This window comes from Cynocephalus volans, chromosome 3, assembly GCF_027409185.1.
Source record: "Cynocephalus volans isolate mCynVol1 chromosome 3, mCynVol1.pri, whole genome shotgun sequence".
In the NCBI taxonomy this organism is placed as follows: Eukaryota; Metazoa; Chordata; class Mammalia; order Dermoptera; family Cynocephalidae; genus Cynocephalus; species Cynocephalus volans.
In genome coordinates this window covers 174602135-174625295 of record NC_084462.1, presented here as the reverse complement: position 1 = coordinate 174625295, position 23161 = coordinate 174602135, and the positions used below count along the sequence as shown (strand labels likewise).

At 46.3% G+C, this 23161-nt stretch overlaps 1 protein-coding gene across 1 annotated transcript in view; it reads left to right on the top strand.

Annotated features, from left to right (window-relative positions):
• CLMN (calmin) overlaps window positions 1-23161 on the top strand; it is a 111468-nt gene that overhangs the window by 71740 nt on the left and 16567 nt on the right. The window contains exons 2-8 of the mRNA XM_063088589.1: window positions 4485-4546; window positions 9398-9493; window positions 11480-11563; window positions 16762-16854; window positions 18643-18833; window positions 20844-21037; window positions 21946-22028. Of these exons, the coding sequence (XP_062944659.1) occupies window positions 4485-4546; window positions 9398-9493; window positions 11480-11563; window positions 16762-16854; window positions 18643-18833; window positions 20844-21037; window positions 21946-22028 (803 nt within the window). The remainder of the gene's footprint in view (window positions 1-4484; window positions 4547-9397; window positions 9494-11479; window positions 11564-16761; window positions 16855-18642; window positions 18834-20843; window positions 21038-21945; window positions 22029-23161) is intronic.

Sequence of the window (23161 nt, the reverse complement as noted above, 5' to 3'; positions counted from 1 at the left end):
CCAATCATCTCCTCCTGTTATGACCCAGGTCCTCAAACTGTGTGCTGTTGTCAGCTACTGAGCTGGTTAAATGCAAATTCCCAGGCCTCAACCCCAGGGAGAGTGAGTCAGCAGGTCTCGGATGGAATTCAGGATTAGCATTAACTGTCACCCCAGAGTCTCCTGATGTTGGTGATCCGCGGGCCACACTTTTGAGATCATGGGTCATGTACTAATAACATTGAAATTGTATGCATCAGTATCTGTGTGAGCCAGCTCCGTGTGTGTGTGTGTGTGTGTGTGTGTGTGTGTGTGTGTGTGTGTGTGTGTGTGTGTGTTTTCTCTGGGCATAATGAAATTTCGAGAGATTTTAGATATTTTCCTCTTTGCTTTTCTGCATTTTTAAAATTTTAATAATGAGCATAATTCATTTTATAAGCAGAGAAAGCCATCAAGCCTTTCTCCTGGGCAGGGAAGAGCAGAAATGTTACAGAGGAGCTAGTACACAGGAAATGGGTTTAAGGGAATTGTGGGCATAAGGACGAAAGGCCGCACAGTATAAATGAATCTATTTTAACTCCCAGTCCCAGTGTCCCTCTCTCTGTGGCTCCCAACTCCTGAGCTGGCCACTGGAGAAGGGAGGAATGTCCCACCTCCCATTTTCAAATGGTCTGTTCTTGGCAGAGCCAGAGCTAGGTCACGCCTTGGAATTTGGGCAGAAGGCTGGGCCTCCCTCCTTTCTGCTGCAGCCCCTGGAGTCCCGGGCCCGAAAAGCTCCTCCTCTGCAACCCTCGGGTACCCTGGCCCCTGGCCAGCCAGGCAGAGCTGGGATGGCAACTTTACAGCACTGTTACTGCTCTATTGTTGCCCAGTAAATCCACACCGGGCCCCACGAACGCTCCGGAGAAGGCCAGACCCTTCCAGAGAAATGGCTTCCTACACCTTTACAACGTGATAGGAAAAAAGGGCCCGTTGGATTTATGGAAACTATATAAAGTTTATGGAGTCTTGGCAGACCAGAACTAGAAAAGGCCTGCAGGATGGGGGTGGGTATTTTGAAATGGAGAAAGCTATGAAAAAGCAGTGGACCTTTGTGTCAAGACACCAGACAAAATCCCAAGTCAAGGCGTGCTGTGTGACTGTGGGGGCCGGGGAAATGGCTTTGAGGGAGTAGCTCCATGCCATTCCTGTGAGGGAGGCATGGCTACCCTCATTCTGGAGAAGAGAGACTGAGGCAAAGGTGTTTTGAGCATTGTGAACTTGCCCCAGGTTGCACGGCTCACGGTGCGTGGCACTGAGGTGGGTGTTCTGGGGCTGGCTCGAGTTCTTGCAGCCTCTCTTTCCTGTGTATTGGGCGACGTGTCCCAGTTTTAGGTCCAGAACATGTGGTCTCCATACCCTATTTCAGCCTGGTGCTCATCTGCTCTTTGTGATTTAGTCCCAGGGTCCCCTGGTGTCCTTCATTCAAGAGCATACCCCTCCCATGGATCAGCTTTGCAGGCAAAACCAACTTGTGCTCAGGTTCACCCGCAGGCCTTGGCTGGAGCAGAAGGGAAGCTGCCCTGAGGCTGGCTCAGAATCAGGGCAGGGCCAGAACACAGTGTCTTTGCCTTCAGGAGCCCCTTCCTGTCCCACTTCTGCCTCAGGATCCTCGCAGGGCCCTGGAGGGTACCCCCTGGGGTCTGAAGTCACCTCCCCCAATTCTGTCAGCCTTGGCATTTCTAATTCATTCCTCCTTGCATGTATGCTTTGTGGCATCCATGTTTTCTCTCTCCTGCTTGGCTGTGAAGCCTTGGACTACAGATTCCACGATGCTTAGTTCTTCATCTCTGATTTTGCCCACAGAGTCTGGCATAGCTCCTAGTGTGTAGTAATTACTGCATAAATACCAGCTGGGAAGATGGATGGATGGAGGGAGGGATAGATGGATGGACAGATGGACTGGATGGATGGATAGATGGATGGGTAGATGAGGCCCATGTAAACCAACAGACACCCACCTCCTCACTTATACCCTTGAGTGCAATTAGACTGGCAGCCTAACCCAGGTTCTCTCAGGCTTTTAGTAAATGCACTTCTGTTTCAGGGGGTATACTTTACTCTCTCTGAAGCCATATGGGGAAACCAGCCTGTTTGAATGTGTGTGTAAATAATTTACAGTCTCCATAAACTTGTTTAAAGGCAGGTGGGGGTGAAAGTATAAACTGGGGCAGCCTTTTGGGAGGGCAGTTTGGAAGTAGCTATTAAAATTTTAAATGAGCCTACCACTAAGACCCAGCAGTTGCACTTTTAGTTGTCAAGCGTAAGAAGTGCATTCGTACATTTGCGCACAAAGAACCATGTAGCAGGATGCTCGTATGAGGGCTCTCGTGACAGTGAAAAACTGAAAGTAGACCTAGTTTCCACCAGTAGGGCACGGTGACTAACCTGTGGGACACCCGTGCTGTGAAGACCACTGCAGCCTCAAAGAGGATGAGGTAGGTAGATGTGTAGTTGCAGAGGTGGAAAGGTCTCCAATGGGGCTTGGGCAGGATGCTGTCCGAGCTTCCAGAACTCTGAGATTCTGTGACTCACCAGTCTGAGCCAAAGCACCCTCTTCCTACCTCATTTCTATCAACTTCTTTTCCTTTCTCCCTCCCTCCCTCTCCATGAAACACAATTTACTGGAATTAGATCTTTAATTCTTATCCAGTGACCTTCCCTTACAGAAGAGGAGGAAAAATGAGAGAAAAGCAGTTATGTGCATAATTACTGTCTGCCGGCTCTTCAATTAAAAAGATTGAAAACACAATATTAAAATTTGATTTATGGGTGCCACTATCTACCTAATAATGAGGCCAAGAGGAAAAAGTACCATAGTCGTTACAGAAAATCGTAGCCTTTTTTCTCCCCCAGGAGATAAATTGGCTCTCATTTTCTTATTGCTAAAGAAATGGGAAATGGTTTTGGGTATATGTGATATGTTCTTCCAATACATGGAAATCCAGAACTTAGTAATTTAGGAGTCGTCCTGCTCAAATGTTTCAAGGAAGCTTCCTGAGAGGCATAGCAGCCAGGGAGGCTGCTTGCTGCGATCCACCAGCACCCAGACCAGACGCTGGCGCCATGACCCAGAGAGGCCACGCACTCCAGGTCCTTGAGGCACCCAAGACAGCTAAGGCTACAGAGCTCAGGCATGAGTGGAAAAGCACAGAATCCAGAGTCCCAACTTGGCTGCTTATTAACTATTTTCCTCAGTTTCTTCATGTGTAAAACAGAAATGATAACCTTACCAAGTGTGTGACTTTGAGCAAGTTACAACATCTCCCTGTGCCCCGGTTTTCCCATCTGAAGGTTATAATAGTACCTGCCTCAGAAGGTTGTAGGAAGGATTAAATTAGTTAATGCATGTGAAGTGCCCAGGTCAGTACCTGCAACCAAGCAAGTGCATGGTTGATTTTGTTGAATCACTGTTATTGCTATTGAAGACACATTTGTTGTTAACTGGAAGGGCTGGAATTCAAACTCAGGCCTTCTATTTCCAGGGTGCTGGCTGATGTGAGGTGGACAGACCTGTGGGGAGAGGGTAGCTCTGCTCTCTCCCACTGATGCCCTGGGCAGGTTTCTGCAACCTCTCTGAGCACCATTTTGTCATCTGTAAAGTAATAGTTTCTACTTTGCAGGGGGTGTTGTACGATTTAAAGATTAATGGAAACAAACTGGTGCTTGGTGGATGGCAGTAACCTTGACAATGAAAGATCTTTGCTAAGAAGTCTGTTTGGGTAATGCTGTCCCCAGGGAAAAGGGACCTGGTCCTGGTTTATGTCATTCAGAACTCTCTCTTCCTGAAGGGCACAGTCTTCCCTGGCTCTGAAAATCATAGCTACAAAGAAGAAGAAATTAGCAGCCATTGGTGCCCAGGGCTGTGTCGAGCTTGTTAAGCAGGGTTCCAGGCATCCTTATAGCAGATCAGACGAGAGGGTAGAAGACTAGCCCAAGCCCGCAAAGCTGGGAGGTGACGGGGCTAAGTGGCAGACCCAGGGCCGTCAGATTCTTTCCACCACACTGAGCCATTCTAAAGCCCCCTCCCTATTTCTCATCATTGACCTCACCCTACTATGTCTCTCCTCTAACCCAGCTCCTCAGACCACTACCTCCATCACTACCATTGGGCGGCTAAGCAGTGTGATTGGCTTGTGGGTTTAATTTGTATTTTCCCACCAGAGTCAAATGTCTAGACGCTCATATGCGGTTGTGTAGAACATTTTGTTCTGTGTGTCTGAGTTCATGGGTTAGACAGATGCTTGGGAGTCGGGCTGGGGAAAATGGGTTCTGGGTGCCACATAAGCCCCTGCTGACCCCTTCTGGAAAGGGCTCTGTTCTTACGTAGGACCCTCCAGAGCTCTGTCTGCCACCCACCTGGAATCTCTCCTTGGGAAGGAGAGGGAGGGATTTTGCACGATCCTCCACCCCTCACCCCAGCCCACCCCACCTCATCCCTGTTCTTGGTGTCTCTTTGCTTTCAGTTGAGAGGGAAAATGTGCAGAAGAGGACCTTTACTCGATGGATAAATCTGCATCTAGAAAAGGTGAGTGGAGCACTTGGGTTTTCATTACGTGTTATGTTCATCTATGTGAGTTCACGGTTCTGTAGGGCGGTGAGGGTAAGTGGTGGCTCTGTGTTCTCTGGGTTAGTGTTGTTCATTCACTTAAACATCTGTGAGCACCTTCTCACTGCTGGGTACCAAGCTCTGTGTTGGGAACACAGACAGGGTTCTGCCCCCTTGGGGTTATCAGTATTGTTGGGGGAAGGAGAGGTTCTATCTTTAAGTGGGAATCCATGAGCAAATGTGGGAAGACAGTCATTGTCGAACAACCCCAACATTTCCATAGGTAGGAAGGCTTCCCCTCGGGCCCCAAACATCTTGATTTCCAGTACAGGACTCTGGTAAGAGCCATTTATAGGTATTTGGATTGATTTATGCAAGAACCGTGGATGTATTTTAACCAAACCAGATCCCCTTGTTGATCACATAATGTTGCTGTTGATGAATAATATTCCTGCCCCTTTTGACGCACTTCGCTCTGCATCATGATCTTCCTTAGTGCAACACATGTGTCATGTCTCCTTGAATCCCCAGGACAACCCAAATTCCTCCCTCCTCCCCCCCGGCCCCTGATAGAATGAGGAATCAGAAGCACTGAGACATCCCATGGCTTCCCTGAAGTCCTTCTGTGGCATCTCCTGGGTATTCAACATAGTGGGCCTTCTCTACCACTGTGTCTTTTTCCTTACATTCTTTGGCCAGGCTGTTTTGAGTTGCATTTTGTCTGCAAGCCTCTCATGCACACATCATGAAACAAAAGCAGCCAAACCAGCTCCCCCGTGAAGGAGATGGCAGGAAGAGTGCAGAGGAGAGGTAGGGATGAGGGAGAGAGGGAGGCTGCAGGCAGAAATCCAGCCCCGCCTTCCCCACCAGGTTGGCCCCAAGACTGTGAGCACCCCACACTGCTGGGGGCTGGAGCAGCGTATTTCTTCCCTTCTAAGAAAGCTGGTGCATCGGTTCACCCCGCTTTCTTCTTAAGCCCCACTCTCTGGTTCTGCAGCTGTACCCAGAGGTTGTCTAGTTTCTTTTTGAAGCTAGTAGCACCCTGCTTTAGCAGGCTTAGGTATGTCCATTTTCTTCTCTCCTCTCCTCTTAAAAGGTATACAAGAAACTGTTGACTGCCTTTATGGCTAACAAAAAAGAAAGTTCTTAGAGGAAATCATTGAAATGATTAGAAAGCAGAGAAAATACATGTGGCTTTTAGGAAGCAGAGCTCTTGAGCGATTTTCTAATTCACATAGTTTACCTTTAGGCCTAGGATATTTCCCGACCAGGCACTTGACCCCCCTGCCTCTGTTCCCCACCTGTAGAATGGGTGACACAATGCCACCATGTAACCCAGGAGCACCCAGAACTGTTGAGGTGAAAGACTATATATCACCTATGAGGCATTATAAATCATTTGCCTGGGGTTTGGACTATTGGTGCATTTTCAGCAGTGCTCATAAAGTGAAGTGTTATTTTTGGGTAAAAAAGGAAAACTAGTCCCCAAACCTGAGTTCACTGAACTCCTAAATTAATACCTGATGTGTGTCAAGGTAGCTGGAAATTCCTGCTAGGGGACGGAGTATAGCCATGGAATATTTCTTTTACTTTTTCTTTTTTTTTTTTTAATTAAAAAAATAAATACAGAAAAGTACAGAGGGTCATATAGCAAATACCCATGCACTCACTCACCACCCAAAATGAACCTCTGCTAGCATTTATCATATCAAGGATTTTCTCCTTGGCCAAGCTCCTGCCCTTTTTTCAGGGCAGGTGGGTAGCGCCTACTCTGAGGATAAATCAGATAGCACCTGAAACTGATGCCTAATAAACAGAGCAAAATTAACAGCCATGTTTCCAACCTTGAGACTTTCAAGAACAACCTTTCATGTAAAGGAAACCCAGGAACTCCTTGGTGAATTGGGCTTAACTGCAATTTGAAGGCTGTCAGAAATATTTACTGAGTCTGTGGCTTCTGGAAAAATTCCCTAATTTACCGAAGGAGTTAGATCATGAAGAAAGCCCTGGGGGTGCTGTTTATTCGGCCATACCAATCTCATGAAGCCCGTGGAACGTTCTGGGCCAGAGGAGTGTTTTCCCTGGCGCAGTTTCAGTCCTCCTCCTGCCATCTCGCAGCCTGGACCCCAGCCAAGGCCCTTTCAATGCCACTGCTGCTGCTGAAGCTCTTACAGGAACTGTCAATGGGAATTATTCTTCAGGTTTAACTCAGAAGTAAGGTTTGGCCACAGTCAGGGCTGGTAACTGGAAATTTTGTTAGTCCATTTATCAGGGGCGTTTTGTTCAGGCCTGGCATTTTCTGCCTCACATTAACAGGAAAAACATTTCCGTAAGAGCCTCGGTAACCCGATGCCGTCATGCTCAGCGTGGAATGTACCCCAGGAGCTGAGGGAGTTTGCTAAGAAAATAATTTGCCTTTTGGTTCAAAGTCATGGCTGCCCTTGAAGCGAAGGCTTTATCTGTGCACCTGTGGGTGGAATCGCCTGTACTTTGACTAACTGAGGGTAAGGGGACTCATATAAAGGGGAAGGAAATGCCACCTTCCTTAATAAAAAATAAAACACAGACCTTCCAAGGCTGCCACGGGAAGGAGGCTTGCCCAGAGGAAAAGGGTGGCTGACCACAGTTCCATTGTGTTTCCAAGATTTTCCTTACCCTTGGGTCTCTGGCTGGTTATGGCTGCCACCGCCCCATGGGCCCCAGGGGCACCACACCCCATTAATCCTGTCTCCTGTGTGAGCGCCCAGCCTCCCATGGCACCAGTAGCAGACAAAGCACTCAGGCTAACTTCTCTAACCTTGCCAAAGTCCCCAGTACCAAAAGGTAAAGGGGAGATTCATGCTGGGCTGAGAGCTTATTAAGAATGCAGGTTTCTGGACGCTGCTCCCTGAGATTCTGTTGTGGTGAGTCCTAACTATGCTGTGTTAACGGAGTTATGATTGAATTTGTGTAGTCAACAGAAACCTTTCTTCAAGCAAAGCCTTACCTGGAACCCTAAGTACAGGCCAGTAAGAGCTAAGCTCTCTGAATGAAGGGGGTGTGGGTGCAGTGGGGTCAGCCTCCTCTTTCACCCCCTCCCCTGCAGGGTGCCCTGAAACTGCTCTGCATAAGCCTGGGGTTCCAGGGAACACAGTTTGCAAATCCCTGCACTGGAGCATCTGACCCACAAATTTAACCTGCCCCACAGATTCCAGGCCATGACCACACAGTGTCAGTTCACCTGGACAGCAGATCCTCTAAGTCTAGGCCCAGAGAGGAAAGTCGCGGGGGCTTCCAACTCTTTCCTACCCAGGCCCCCCTCCACACACCAGATCCCATTTAGGGAATTGCCTTTTCCCCCAGGGAGGGGGAAGTGGTGTGGTGAACTGGGGCTGGGGCTGCCACATTTACTGACCAAGGGAACCTAGGAAGAGAAGCGAGTGGGGCAGAGAGGGGATGATTCAAGAGCTAATCACTAGCAGCCAGCTAAGGGCATCTCCCTTCCACTTACAGCCTCAAGGCATACCCCCAGGTGAATGCCTTACTATGGAGGGCATCCCGAGGCTCTGCAGGAAGGTTGCCACTGCACCACAAGCTGGTGGGTTTCATCAAGGAAGGCAGGTGCTGTACCAGGCACTTTCCCCACGTGGTCTCATTTCATTCCAGCCCCAGCTCTTGGGGGGGAGGGTCAGATTCCTAACCTGACCTTGCAGACAAGGACATTCAGGCCGAAGGAGGTTGAGCAACATGCCTAAGGCCACGTCCCTGTTGAGGGGAGAACTTGGATTTGAACTCAGGCGTATCTAAGCCCTCCCTTCTTATTGGAGTGTGTGAAAGGCGCACAGTGTTGCTTTATCTCAGGAAGCCTGGATTTTGTGGGAGTGGCATTCAGCCAATTAATTTTTTTGTACAACTTTAACTAGTTTGGTTTGTTATAAGGAGCTTGTATTACTTTTGTAGCTAAATATGTAAATATACAAAAAGACATACATATAAATAAACCTCTCAACCTTTGAGTTCCTAACAAACCTGCAAGCATGGGGTGAGGAAAGGATCCAACCATCCAGCCACTCAGCAGGCCAGCTGTGTGTCCATCCACCCTCCTCTGCCTCCCAGCTAAGTTGCATACACCAGCCACCTTCCTGGCATCCCCTGCCACGAGTCCCACCACTTCCAGACTTGGATTAAATATTGACGAAATGAGGATGGGCACCTCGGGGTGCATGTGTGGAGACCAGAGCGACGTTGGACGTGGAAGGACCCTGCCAACATCCGGACTGAGGCCCACAGTGTTACTGACCCAGGGTCGTGTGGATCTGGGTGCAATTGCGCTCAGCCAGTGTGTCCTAATGCAGGAAAAAGGCTTGTACCAAAGAGCTAACTCAACCAAACACTGGGACCATCACTCAGCCTCTTTGAGCCTCAGTTTCCCCAAACCTGAAGTGAAAGGCTTGCAGCATGTAATTTCATGTAAGCCCCAATAGAATTATTTTATACTACAGAAGGCTGTAATGGAGACATGCATTTCTTTCTACCCTAAAGCAGAAGCATGGATTGACCTACTCTTGGGGTCTGAGATCTCAGGTTAAAAGGGTCTCCACGGATCACTTATTTGACCAGCCTTTGTTGCTGAATGTTCTCCACAGCTCTCCTGTCAACTGGCAGTGCACCTGCTTCCTGGGTCTCACCTCCAGGGTGACGGGTCTGTGACCTCTGTGGATGAGCGTTTCCACCTATAGACAGATTTGGATGTTTGAAAGTTTTCTCTTGAGCTGAAACGTGAATCTCTGAAATAGTGTTATGGATTACACAGGTCACTAATCAGCCACATTCTTTCCTCCTCTTCCATAGTGCAACCCGCCTCTAGAAGTGAAAGATCTGTTCGTTGATATACAAGATGGCAAAATCCTAATGGCTTTGTTAGAAGTCCTGTCTGGGCGAAATCTGGTATGTATGTCATCACAGGAGGGTCAGGAAGAAATAAGAAACAAAGGAAAACACTGCTGAAGGTTTCTTTTCAATTCAGATATATGTGTAAGTGCACATATCTGGAGGTACATAAATCCTTTAACAAGAGTCTTTGAAGGGTGGCATTTCTTTATCAGTGACTATAATCGTGTGTAACTAAGCAGTATCTTTTTTAGAAGCAAATCTATTTTACTAAATAAATAAATGCCCAGTGTTTTCAGTGAGCCCGGGAAGGCTAAAAATTAGAAATAGACATAGTTTAGCTAACCAGTTATTATGTTAAGTAGAATAATAGCTAAGAATGGAAAGATTGAAGAGAAAGGCCTCTTACCAACCAAATTCTGTTACCCACCTTGAGGCTAAAACTAGAACTGCTGGCTTCTAGAACATTCTTTATAAGTATGACTGAAGTTGAATCGAACCAGCTGATGCTGACGTTCATTCCATTTTGGACGTTAGCCTCATCTGTCCACGTTGCATATATCTGCTGTGAGCAGATTGGTCCTTTTTCTCCTCTTCAAGAGCGGGTTTTCTAGACCTTGGCACTGTTGACATTTTGGGTGGAGAGCTGTCCTGTGCATTGCAGGATGTTTAGTATCTAACCACTGAATGCCAGTAGCACCCCCAGTTGTGACAAACAAAAATGTCCCAGACATTGTCACGTGTTTCCTGAGAGAGCAAACTGATCCCGCCCAAAATGCCAGTAGTGCCAAGGTTGAGAAACCGTGTTCTAGAGTCAGTGTTTGATTTGGCCTTGGTGACCTAGTAGTACAAAGGTGTGGCCATGGGGTCATGACAATGCCAAACTGCAGCTCAGCCAGTGCGGGCCTCTCCGGGTCTGTTTCTAACCCTAAGTTTAAAGTCAAGAGCTCCTACATCTGTTCTCAGATGTGATGTAGCTGGGGTCTTCTCACACCCCTTAACCCTTCCCACCTTTGCTTTCCCAATAGCAAAATGGGAGATGCCCACTAGCCACACTTGGAGAGGGCTGTGCAAAGTTACATAATGAATCCTAATAAAGGGCAGACCCACTGCAGCAAAAATAGTATTTGGTTTCTCAGCAGGTCCTGCACTGACCCAGCAACACGGTTTCCAGAAGTCTTCCTTAAAAGATGTATTCTGGTCCCTGGTTCTGTGCTCCCAGCAACACAGGTTTCCCATTTTGTGGCCAGAACACTGCCATGTCGTTGATGGGCCTCCACTGGGAGTCTTTGATTCTGGAGCCCGGCCAGGAACAGGCCTCCACTTCCCTTTAGCTTGGCCTGGCTGTTCACACCTGGTAGAATAGACACCCCCCACCCCCCTAGGAGAACAGATGAGTTTCCTTTCGGGATCAGTGGACTCTGATGGAACTCCAGCATACAAGACTAATGTTGTCAGAGGTTTAGCTTTTGCAGGCATCTTTCTCTCTCTGTCTCTTACTTTTTTTTTGCTTTTTGTTTTGACATGGGATAGCTGTCCACAAACCTCTTGGCCAGAAAACAGAAACATCTGCTGCCACTGGGGAGGGACTGTGCTGAATGATTTAGCATCTGAGTGGCGATGCTGATGGCTAGTGTTCCCTGCCCAAACAAAAGCCTCGCTTCAGTGAGGAGAACATGTTACTGAAAGTCTCTGGGGAAGGGAAGAGTCGGATGAGCCAGGAGCTGGGTCATAGAGAAAAATTTGACAAATGTGTCCCATGTTAACCCACTTCGATTCCCTGCAGTCACCAACTGCAGTGCGTTAAGTCCCAGGTACTATAAATAAGTGCAGTCTTAAAGGGCCTGATGTGACAGTTGCATGTCCTGAGACACACGTGCGCAGGTTTGGAGGCAGTCCAGGTGGGTTTTAGCCGTGAGTCCCTCACTTTCTTTTGAAGTTCATGTGAACAAAGGTAAAAAAGAAGAGCGTACCCAGCAGCACCCTCAGGTATTTCGAAATGCCTGTGTTGGTTTAACTTGCTTGTTTTGTTCTGTTTTATAGCTGCACGAATACAAATCCTCATCTCATCGTATTTTTCGGTTGAACAACATAGCGAAAGCACTTAAGTTTTTGGAAGATAGCAATGTAAGTGTTTGAAACTCATCTTGTTAACACAGGTTTCTCCTGCTGTGGAAAAGGTGTAATCTGAAGTTTAGTGGTCATGAGAGAAGTGTGTAAAAGGGTCTCAGCTAAAATGGTCAAATTAAACCAAGCTTCAGTGTTAATGGAAATCACTCAGATAATCTCTCAGTTGGGGATACGGTCCCTGACTCCCTGCCCACCCCGTCCGTATTCACAGGTATAAAACTGTAATGGACGTTCAATCACAGATAGGATGGAGCAGCTGACTGGCTCTCAGACCTTCAGAATTTAGTTGATGTTTTCTTTTTCCATTCCTTTGAATAGGAGTACAGTGACATGTCAGAGTGTAAAACTCTCTCTTGGAACTTAGAGTGTGGGAGACACAAAGGGGAAAAGGGGGTTAAATGATCCAGGGAAAAAATTACAAAATTCTCCCTTCCTTGATGTAACTTTCTAGCTCAAATGATCTTTTTCTCTGTTTGGAACTCTTTTTCATGTCCTTCAGAAATGAGACAGGGTGACCCCAGAGGGGTGAAATTCCAAAGCACCCCTTCCATTAAGTTTAACTAGTTAATCTGTGTAAAGACCCCCTCAGCTTGCCTGACACATCAGCACACGCAGGAAAGCTTCATCATAAGGTGTGATTCATTTGGGATTCTTCATGGTAAACAACCTTGGCTGATTTAAGCAGAAAAGGAATTTGTTGAAAGGATGCCATGTAACTCACAGAATGACTTGATAGACTGGGGAATCAGGGACAGAACCCAGGGGTGCAAGGCACCAGGACCACCTCAAGTCCCCCTGGAGGGTCAGTGTGGGCACGACCCCCTGCCCTGCCATCACAGCCTCTGGGCAGCTCCCACTACAGCCTCAGGAAGGAACTCTGTACTGTGTCATCTTCTCGGCATCACATGTCCAAATTCAAAGGTCTGGGTAGGACTGTGTGGCTACCAAGCCTGGGTCCTCACACACATCCCAGGTGCGAAGGGAGACAGGACAGCACTTGCCTTCTAAAGAGGGAGTGAACTCTGCCTCCCAATAGCCATACATTGGGGAAAGTCTCAGATGTGGCAGGGAGGTTCAGACAGTGGCAGCCAAAAAGCACGTCACAGTAGCCAAGAGGGGGAAACAACCCAAATGTTCATCAATGGATGAATGGATCAACAAATGTGGTATATCCATACAGTGGAATATTACTCAGCCATAAAAAAGAATGAAGCTCTGGTACATGCTACAACATGGATGAACCTAGAAAACATTAAGCTGAGTGAAATAAGCCAGTCACAAAGGACTCTTATTGTATGATTCCATTCGCATGAAATGTCCAGCACAGGGAAATCTCTGTCAATAGAAAGTAGGTTAGTCATTGCTTAGGGCTGAAGGAAGACAGGGGGATTAGGATGACAGCTAAAGGGTATCGTGTTTCTTTTAGAGGTAATGAAAATATTTATCATTGGCTGCAGTAATGCTTGCACATGTCTGTGAATACACTAAAAACCATTGAATTGTGCACTTTAAAGGGGTGAATTAAATGGAATATGAATTATGTGTCAATAAAGCTACTTAAAAAGAAAGCCCATCCCATATTTATTAAATGTCTCCCTTTCTGTAGAGTCAGTTACGCCATCAGCCCCTGCTCTAATATGGACCAGCGCAGGTCCTGGAGCACACCTGCCTCGGTTTCCAATCCTGGCTTCCCCACTCATTTCCAGGAACCATGGGAAAGTTACTTGGACTCTCTGAGCCTCAGTTTCTACATCTGTAAAGTAGAGGTGATAAAAACAAAACTACCTGAGAGAGTTGTTGAGGATTGAACATACCGGTCCAGGTAGAGTGCAGCTGATTGCCAGCACTGAGGGCTCCAGTAGCCCCAGCCTTCACTGTGACACCCCACTCGAGTGACTGTCGTGTCTGACGCCCACCTGCTCCTGGAGTTAGCATTAGGTATGGCTCTTCTTAGCAGGGCATACCCCGAATTCCAGGGTGTCACTGTTTTTGTTATAATGCGAGGCCTTGGAACAACCCCTAGGCCCCTTGCCGTTCTTCCTTCCACCTTATCAACCTCTAAATAGTCTCCCACTCTACCAGCTGCCCCTGCTGATGTTGTGTTGGCAAAACTCACCTACTGGATTCGTCAGAACTACCCAGATAGGTTGTAGGTTTGCTTCCAGCAGTCATTTGAGGTACATTCACCAAGTGTCTTCTGTGGGCCTGGGCCATGCTCAGCACTGGGGATAGACAGGTGCATTAGAAACTCCCTCATGACTTCAAGGTGTTTAGGGTCAGGCGGAAGAGACCTCATGTGGACAAATGTGCTGCAGGGCACACCAAGGGCATGAAAAGGAGCCATGATCCTGCAGAGGTGAAAACAAACAGCTAGTCTGGGGCAGCCGGGGTGCGAGGGCATTTCTGAGAGGGGGACCAGCCTCTGCACAGGTATGGCAAGGACAGAGTGCATAGCTAAGGCTTGGAAGGCCTGGCCTTCTGTGATCCATCTGTAAATATTTCCCAAACAGCAATAGCTGCCTTACAGCACAAGAGAACCTGCAAGACTCCTGTGCTCTGCCTTTATTTTTTATTTAAAAATCTGGAAATATTGCAAATGTGGATATATTATGTCAGCTCAGTGCCCCATTTGGCGCCATTTGTCAGGCATGTAGGACAGGTGAATGGCCCTTTGGGAAGGTGAGTGAGACTGGTGGAAGTAGGCATTTCAGATGCAATCTCTGACCCATCCCCAGAATCCACAAAACAGTCAGTGGGCTCTTGCTGGTTCCTTCCTGTCCCACTGTCCTAGCTTGAGGAAGAATGGGCCACAGTGGTCCTGCTGAGCCAAAGCAGTGCTTGGAACTAGGTGATCGAGGCTGAGCAGTGGCCAGGTCCTGCGTGCTCCAGGATCCAGATGCCGTTGGGTGCTGTGGCCAGCCCGTGTGCTCCGCTCTCCCCACAACTGTACGTCCCAGAGCATAGTGTGCACTCCCTCGTCAGAGACGGGCTGCCCCACGGGACAAACTCTGTGACCTCCTGCAAGTCCTTCAACCTCTCCAAGCCTCAGCTTCCTCATCTACGAAATATGTGTATTGTGAGCATTAAAGGGACTAGCCTGTGAAGACCACTGGGCAGGTAGTCAGTGCTTCACAGGGGAAGCCGTTATCACTCCCCAGGCCCCTGTGCTACCGCCCTAGATGTGCCAGCCCAGAGGGGGAGAAGCAATATTCCCATAAGCCAGCTGGTCCCTTGTTCTCCATCTGGCAAAACCAGTTGAGTTAGGAGGAAGAGAAGGAGGACTTTGTCCCTGAAGCTCTTGACTGAAGTCTGGCTGTTAAATTGTTTATTTACCACCAAAAACAAAACAGTGGTGGGGCACCCAGGGCAAGGAACACTTGCTCCGTGGGACTTTGGACCACCTGCAACCACTACCTTCCCTCGGCCGGGTTCTCTGGGCCTTGTGGCCAGGAGAGTGCTTGGTTCTCCAAGCGGCCTTCCCAAGAGCCAGCTGCTCCCTGCTGAGCCCTGCCTGCCCACGCTGGAGAGGTACACCCATGTATTCATGCCATCCCCACAGGGCAGCTCTGTCACTTTCTCACTTTGAAATCTCGGCTCAGAGGGCCACAGCTGTCAGTTGCCATTTGGGCTTCCCCCAGATGGGAGTGCAGGCCAGGAATGATCGCATTGACTAACTGCTTTGATTCCTCTGGACTGGAATGTGTTCTGTAAGCTACAAAAACAGAGGGAGCTGTCAGAGGCAGAGGTTAAGGAGACAAGCAGGCCAAATTTCACAAGTGACTCATCACATAGGACGTGTGCTCGTGATGAATGTGGATGGACTATTGGCCCTGAATTTGATCAGCTGTGCTATACACAATATTGACAACTTCTTTCCTGGCCTCCAACCTGCCAGTGATGAGCCTGTGTTGTCTGAATTCGTTTCTTGGCACCAGTCAGCAAGACAGACTTCAGCCAGGGGACTCAGAAGTCTACCTCGATTAGATAACTGATTGGTGTGGTCAGAAGCCCTTGACAAACTGATAGGATCAGAGACCATGAAAAGAAAAGCCATGAGGGGATGGGAGAGAAGAAAGAGGTGTAGGAAAAAGAAAAGTTTTGATATGAGACTCGCTCTTTATTTTTTCTCTCCGGAGTCTCCCAGGCAGATTCTTGCGGTGTGGATTTGAAAATACATCTTGACTTACTTTATTTCTCCTCTCTTCCCCTGAAGAATGGTTTTTACTTTTGTAAAGGATCGTTAAAAAAGAAGAAAATGTTTTAGAAACTGATGTGGCCTGCGAAGCCTTATATATTTACTCTCATCTGGCTCTTTCCAGAGAGGTCTGCAGAGCCCTGACCTATGTACTTAGATTGTTTGCAGAATAAAATGATGCTCAGACCTGATCTTGCATCAGAATCACTTGGAGAGCCTGTTAAAATCAGATCACCCTTTTAAAAGCAGATCACTGGGCCCCACCCCCAGAGTTCCCAATTCAGTAGGCTAGGGGGTAATTTGCATTTCTAAAAAGTTCCCAGGTGGTGCTAATGCTTCTGGTCCAGGTGCCACACTTGGCCTTGGGGATTTACTAAGACATCATTCTGTGGTCAGAACATAGTTAAATATAAGGGTTTCTACAATAGGCACATTTTAACCAATCAGTAGGATATTTGTAATGCTGCAGAAACTCTGGGCATAAACCATATGCCAGCACACTGTTTCTAATCATCAGTGGACTTGTCCGTTTTCAGTTCAGTATTGCTGATGTTGGTGCTCTGTGTTTGTCCCAAGGACATGCTAAATCCGGGGGTTTGATGGTGCTAGTGTAGCAAGCAGACAGACCTATTGAGCATTTACCATTTCTCCTTGGAAAAGGATGACTGAAACCTTACCAGCTGTGTGACCCTGGGCATGTTATATTTAACCTCTCTGCATGTCCTCACCTGAACTCTAGGGATAGGAGAAGTACCTACATTATAGAGTTGTTGTGAAGGTAAACTGAGTTCATTCTTCCGAGGAGCTTAGGATAGTGTGTGCACGTGGTAAGTAATATATATGTGTCTGTTAAATGCACTTTTGCATGCTGGGTGACCCTGAGAGTGGCCTTGGGCAGCGCAGGCAGAACTAGAGTAACAGACTCCTGAGATGTCAGAAAATAACACACGCCAGCCTCCGCAGAAACCCGCCTTTATGCTCATAAGTTGCTTCTCTCCAGGTAAAACTGGTTAGCATCGACGCAGCAGAAATAGCAGATGGCAACCCCTCTTTGGTTCTTGGGCTGATATGGAACATAATCCTCTTCTTCCAGGTAAAATGATTTCCTTTTCGTAACACACAGTAACTATCCTGAGTCTGCTTAGCGCCAGCAGAACAGTGGGGCCAAATCAAGGGAGACAGTGAGATTAAGTTTCTGGCAGATTCTGACTCTTCTATTTACTGAAAAAGAACTGAAGGAATCTGGTTACTGAAATGTCTGAGTCCCTGTGATTTGAAAAGTGGTGTGAGCTCTGTTGTCTAGAAGAGAAATATCCATCCTTTTAGGACTTGAAGAGTTACATTACATACCTACTTTGAAAAATAATTTTGTTCTAAAGTGTCACAAGGACTGGGGAAATACTTCCAGACCAAAATTGGACTTGATAGAGTTACTTTCCTAAAATTACCCAAGTGCTCAGCAGAGACGATTAAAGAGACTGTACGAAAGATGCCCTAGGAAGGGGAACATGTGACAGGTGAGCACTTATTATCCCATCCTTTGCAACTTTAGCCTCTGTTTCGAAATGCAGATTTTATAAATAAAGGACTGAATCTGGGGTTGGAGTAAGAAGGTAGCATTTTAAGTTGTTCACAAGTTCATTTCCCTGAATAGGAGGGGTGAGCTGAAATCTCATCTTCTAAAATCCACCCTCTTTTGAAACAAAAAAATCATGGTTCATTATTTAATTACCCTCCAAAGAGTAAAATGGTTTGCACAGGGATGATTTGCTGAGGCTTTTGGCTAAACCCTTGCATTTCAGAAAGGAACAAGCACAAACAAGGTTTGGAAACTACAGATCCCATTCTGGGTGAGACTTGAACTTAAAAAAATAAAAGGTTTCTCTCTGAGCCTCAGTTTCCACATCTGTGAAATGGGAGTAGTGATTATACTATGTGGTGAGCATCAAGAGAAACAGTATGTGAAAGCCTTTTGTTAGCTGTACAGTGTTATATACCGGCTTTAGTTACTGATGTTCGTGATTAAACTTCCTGCGAAATGCTGGAAACATCTTGAGAATGTGTTCAGTGAAGGCCTTAAATCCATCCCAGACCTTCATTCATTCATTTAGTAAATGTCTGTTGAGTTTCTCCATGGTTCCAGGCACTGGACACACAAGGCCCTGCCCTCATGACCCTTTAATCACAGACAAGTCAATCCCATATTATAGAGATCTATGGTGGAGGCCACAATCAAGGGATGAGCAGGATGTCATAAGAGCTCCAGGCAGGGGCAACTATGTCAGATGGGGGAGGGGAGTGAAGAAAACTTCCTGGAGGAAGTGACACAGAGCTGGGTTTTGCAGGATAAGCAGGATTGTGCTAAACCAGTGCTTGTCAAACATACTGTGTATATGAATTGCCCGGGGGTGTTGTTGAAATGCAGATTATGATTCTGTAGGTCAGGGGCAGATCCTGGGGTTTTGCATTTCTCACAAGTGACTCCATGATGTTTGCTGAATGATGGAGGAAAGGGACATTGAGGCAGGAGGACCAACATGAGCAGAGGCAGCAGGGCTTGAAAGAGCATGATGCACTCTGGGAGTGGGTGATGAGAAGAAAGGAGTAGGTGGAGCTGGGTCAGTAAGACCTTGTGTGCCGTGGTGACCAGAGCGGGACAGACTCCAGGCGGAGACGATCTTCCTCGTAGAGTGTAACTGCATGCACTACAAGCTGCATGAACTGTCCAGGCCGTCACGGGTACTGCCATCAGAAAGGAGTTTCTCCCAGTCCTGCATGAACTGTGACCTCCAGTCAGTGTTATGTGGCCACAAGTCACACAAGAGTACGTGCTGGGAGCGTCGGTCTATCTCTGGGGTCTGAAATGCCATTTTCCTTCCAGATTAAGGAGCTCACAGGCAACCTCAGCAGAAACTCTCCATCTTCCAGTCTGTCACCCGGCTCAGGGGGCACAGATTCAGACTCTTCCTTCCCACCCACGCCCACCGCAGAGAGGAGCGTGGCAATATCAGTGAAAGACCAGAGGAAGGCCATCAAGACCCTGTTGGCATGGGTGCAGAGGAAAACAAGGAAGTAAGCCGCAGCCCCCGCCCCCACCACCCTGTTTAACAAGCTGTTTTTGGACATAGGGAGGAGTGTCCCTTCCCGTGGGTGGGCAGAGGACAGGGGAATTAGCATTTATTAAGGTGCCAGTTGTGTGCCTGTTGCTTCATATAAACTGTTAGAACAGGGAACACAGCATTTTTCAGTTTTTGCACACACAAAATGAATTCTGCAGAATGTTTGGTTTGCAGAAAGCTGATGAGATTTGAATACAACTCAAGGGGGTTTCGTAATGTTAACCCCCCAAATGGGCATGTCTCTTGCATTCTAATAATGTGCATATTTATTATTAAGCTTCAGGGTATCTTTTAGAGTCAGCACCTACTTTTAAAATAATAATAATAATAAAGGCTGTAACATACTTGAGGTTAGGTGTGGCCTTCCCAAAATTAAGACAGGTGAACTGGAGCAAAGTTCCAGTCCATAGTTTGACATCGTGCCAGCAGCAGAGGGATTTCAGCAGTTTTATATCAGGCCTTCACTAGCAGCTGGCCGACAGCCTCTGGGCCACGGGCAGGGCTGCCAGGCCTGTGTGGTGGAAGCCACACCAACCCAGCTCCACAGCTCCAGCTCCACTACACAATGGCCAGATTGTGGTGAATCACCTACCTCGCCAAGCCTCATCTGCATAAGGGTGACTTGTCATCCACTGCCTTTCAGGATAGTCAGGATGAAATGAAATAAAATCCATGAAAGCACCTTTCACAGCACCAGCACATAGTAAGCACTTAACATGTGTTGGTTCCCTTCTCCCCAGTACATGGAAATAAAAGATGGGAGAGAGATTAGATGATCTTTGGAGTTTTGATTGAGGGATTGAGCATGACAGATGAGAGTTAGCTAATGCAAACAATTACTAAATGTTGTCTAAAAATAAATGAACTGAAAGGCAGTCCATTGCCGGGGATTAGGGTTGAGGAGAGGCTGGGACTGCACAGGAAAGAAGTGTCTTGGGGATGGAATAGTTCTGTATCTCCATTGCAGTGGTGGCTGCATGAATCTGTTCTTGTGATAAAATGTTATAGTACTATACACGACCCCATGAATGTGAGCACATGTGAAAACTGGTGAAATTTCAAATGTGGGACATAATTTAATTAATAATTATGTTGGACCCATGTCAGTGTCCTGGTTTTGATGATATCTTCTGGTACTGCAAAATGCTATCACTGGAGGAAGCTGGGGGAGGAGTGTAACAGGGACTGTCTGCACTGTGTTTGCAACGTCTATAGATCTTAAATGATTTCTAAATAAAAAAGGTGTGGTTATTTATTTATTTATTTATTTATTTATAACAGAGTTTAGTAACCACAGTTGAGAGACTGATGGGGTCTCAGGGGATGGATTCTAAAGGAAATTAGTGCCTGGCAGGATTATCTCTTTGTCTCTCACTTTTAAAATTATAATTTTCTTTATATTAATAATGATAGTAGCTGCCACTTACTGAGTGGTTTTCCCGTGCTACCTTGTTGCACATTAGGTTGACTATATGACATGGCTGTTCTTATGGGACCAACCCAATCCTTCCCCACAATAGCCCCAGCAAGGTCACTGTGTGATGATCCCTGTTTTACAACTAGGAGTTTGAGGCTCAGAGAGGGCATGTGACTTGCCCAAGGCCACAGAGCTAGAAGCACAGAGGGGTAGGTGAGGTACAAACTCAGCTCTTTCTGGCTCTGTTTTTGTTGCACAACATATCCTTGTGTACTACCTTTTCAATATCACTGATCAAATGAACGGTGCATACAGTTGCTCATTTATGTGGGAATTTGGGAACACAGGGTCCTATTTTGCCTCTTGGTGTAACGTATACTCTCCTATTCCGTTTGTCTGGAAATGGAAATGTGAACGGTTCAGGGCAGCTCTCCCGCTGCTCAGGCACCAGGGCGTCTTTGCCTGGCGAGGCTGCTGCGTGCTGGCCTCCTGCCTTTGAATGCATTTACTGACCAGCGTTGGGACTGCCACTCTCTTTTCCTACAGGTATGGCGTGGCGGTGCAGGACTTTGCGGGCAGCTGGAGAAGTGGGCTGGCTTTCCTGGCTGTGATCAAGGCCATTGACCCCAGTCTGGTGGACATGAAGCAGGCCCTGGAAGACTCAACACGAGAAAATCTAGAGAAGGCTTTCAGCATTGCACAGGATGCCCTGCACATCCCCAGGCTCCTGGAGCCAGAAGGTAGCAGTGGTTCTCGCTTGCTCTCTCTTTCTAATCATTTTTATTACAAATGTACTATCTGCTGTTCTATGTAAAAATTTTGGAAAATACAGAAAAATCTAATGAAGAAATTTTTCTATCTCCTATATTTCTACCATTCAGATCATATGTTTCCACTATTTTTCTATGCATTGAATTATAGTATTTTATGTAATTGGTATCATTCAGCATATGTATAATTTTGTATCTTACTTTTTTTAATTTAACAATATAATATAAGTATTTTACATATTGCTATAATGTCCTCATTGTATATTTTTACTGGTTGCACAATAGTCCATCTAGTGAACGTACTAAAATAGCTTTTCCACTACTGATGGACACTGAAGTTGTTTCGGAAGTATTCGGTTTTATATTTAACACTGCAGTGGACATCTTCCTGAACAAAGCTCAGCATGCATCTCAGATGATTCCCTTAAGGACCAGGTCCCACCAGCAGAATGACAGAGTAGGAGAGTACACACCTCTTTAAGGCGTTTGGTTGTTGCTGGCACACTGCTTTCCACATGAGCTAGGTTCATTTAGGACTCCCTGTAGTAGTGGGTAGGGTGCCTGGTTGGCCATACTTGCTGATGGAGCCAGCAGTGAGCTTGCTGCTCACAGAGGAAGGGACTAAAATAGCAGGGAAGAATGGACAGAATTGGGAATTAAGGGACCCTGGATTCTACGTCCCAGCTCCTCCATTCATCAGCCAGCTATGAGACTCAGTGAGATGATTTGCCGTCTCTAAACCTAAATTTCCTCAAGTGGAAAATAAAGAGAAAAAACCCTCAATGATCTGTGGAGTCCTTCACCATCAAGCATCCTGTGATCCTATTGAAAAATCGTGTGTTTATGTGTCCTGCTAACTCCCACATCTCTCTTAACAGACATCATGGTTGACACGCCAGACGAGCAGTCTATCGTGACTTATGTGGCACAGTTTCTAGAACGTTTTCCCGAGCTGGAAGCCGTATGTTTGTTTTCTTACCTTTAATTCAGAAACTGTACTGTTCCATTTGCTGATCATCATATGAAGCTGGGACTTGGGACTGTTCTGTTCTGTGTGACTAGCAATAACAATCAAAAATTGATTTCAAGTTCCTTGAGCCCTGCCTTGACATACTGTAATTTCAAAATTACAGTAGTTCCCCCTTATCTGCAGGGCATGCATTCCAAGACTGAAAGGCAGATAGTACCAAACCCTATATATGCTATGTGTTTTCTTATACATACATTTTTGTGATAAAGTTTAATTTATAAATTAGGCACAGTAAGAGATTCACGACAATAACTAATAATAACATAGAACAATTATAAGAGTATGCTATAATAAAAGTAAAATAAGGATAAAATAAGCGTGAGATTTCATCACGCTATGCAGAACAATGTGTAATTTAAAACTTATGAATTGTGTATTTCTGGAAATTTCCATTTAATATTATCAGACCACCATTGATTGTGGATAACTAAAACCGCAGAAAGTGAAACCATGGATAAGGAGGGATTACTGTATATATAACATGTATTTAGTTTAAAAGTAGGATGGGATGTTACACCTCTTGTAAACATCTTCCCATACCAAACTTCATTAAGATTATAAAATATGCTTGCTTATAATATGGATAGTCAACTTGATTTTTTAGATATCTGAAGAAACATTGTAGTTGTCTACCAGATTTTATCAGTGTTAAAAATTATAAAAGACAGTGATTGTTCAAAAGTCCATCATTATATTTTCAGGATCCCAGATTACACTTGGTGACAGACTTTTTTGGAGCAGAATCAGACCTTTTAGAAGTTGTAATGGCTCTGTTGAACCCCTCCCCACCTATGCACAACCCTGAGATAATAATAATTACAACCACAGCAGCCTTTGGTTGAATCCGTTAGTAATTTACTGAATACCCAGTGCTGGCTGAGGGGACTCGGCAAGAAACTAGATGGATGACCTTGTGTAGCTTTGTTCTAATGGGGAAACAGTTAACATGTCAGCAAAAACATAATTTCAGGTAGTTATAAATACTAGACAGAAAAAATAAATAAGCATAAAGAGTTAAAGAATGCTGGTGGGGGAGGGGGACTGCTTTTTCAGCTGGAGGCTGG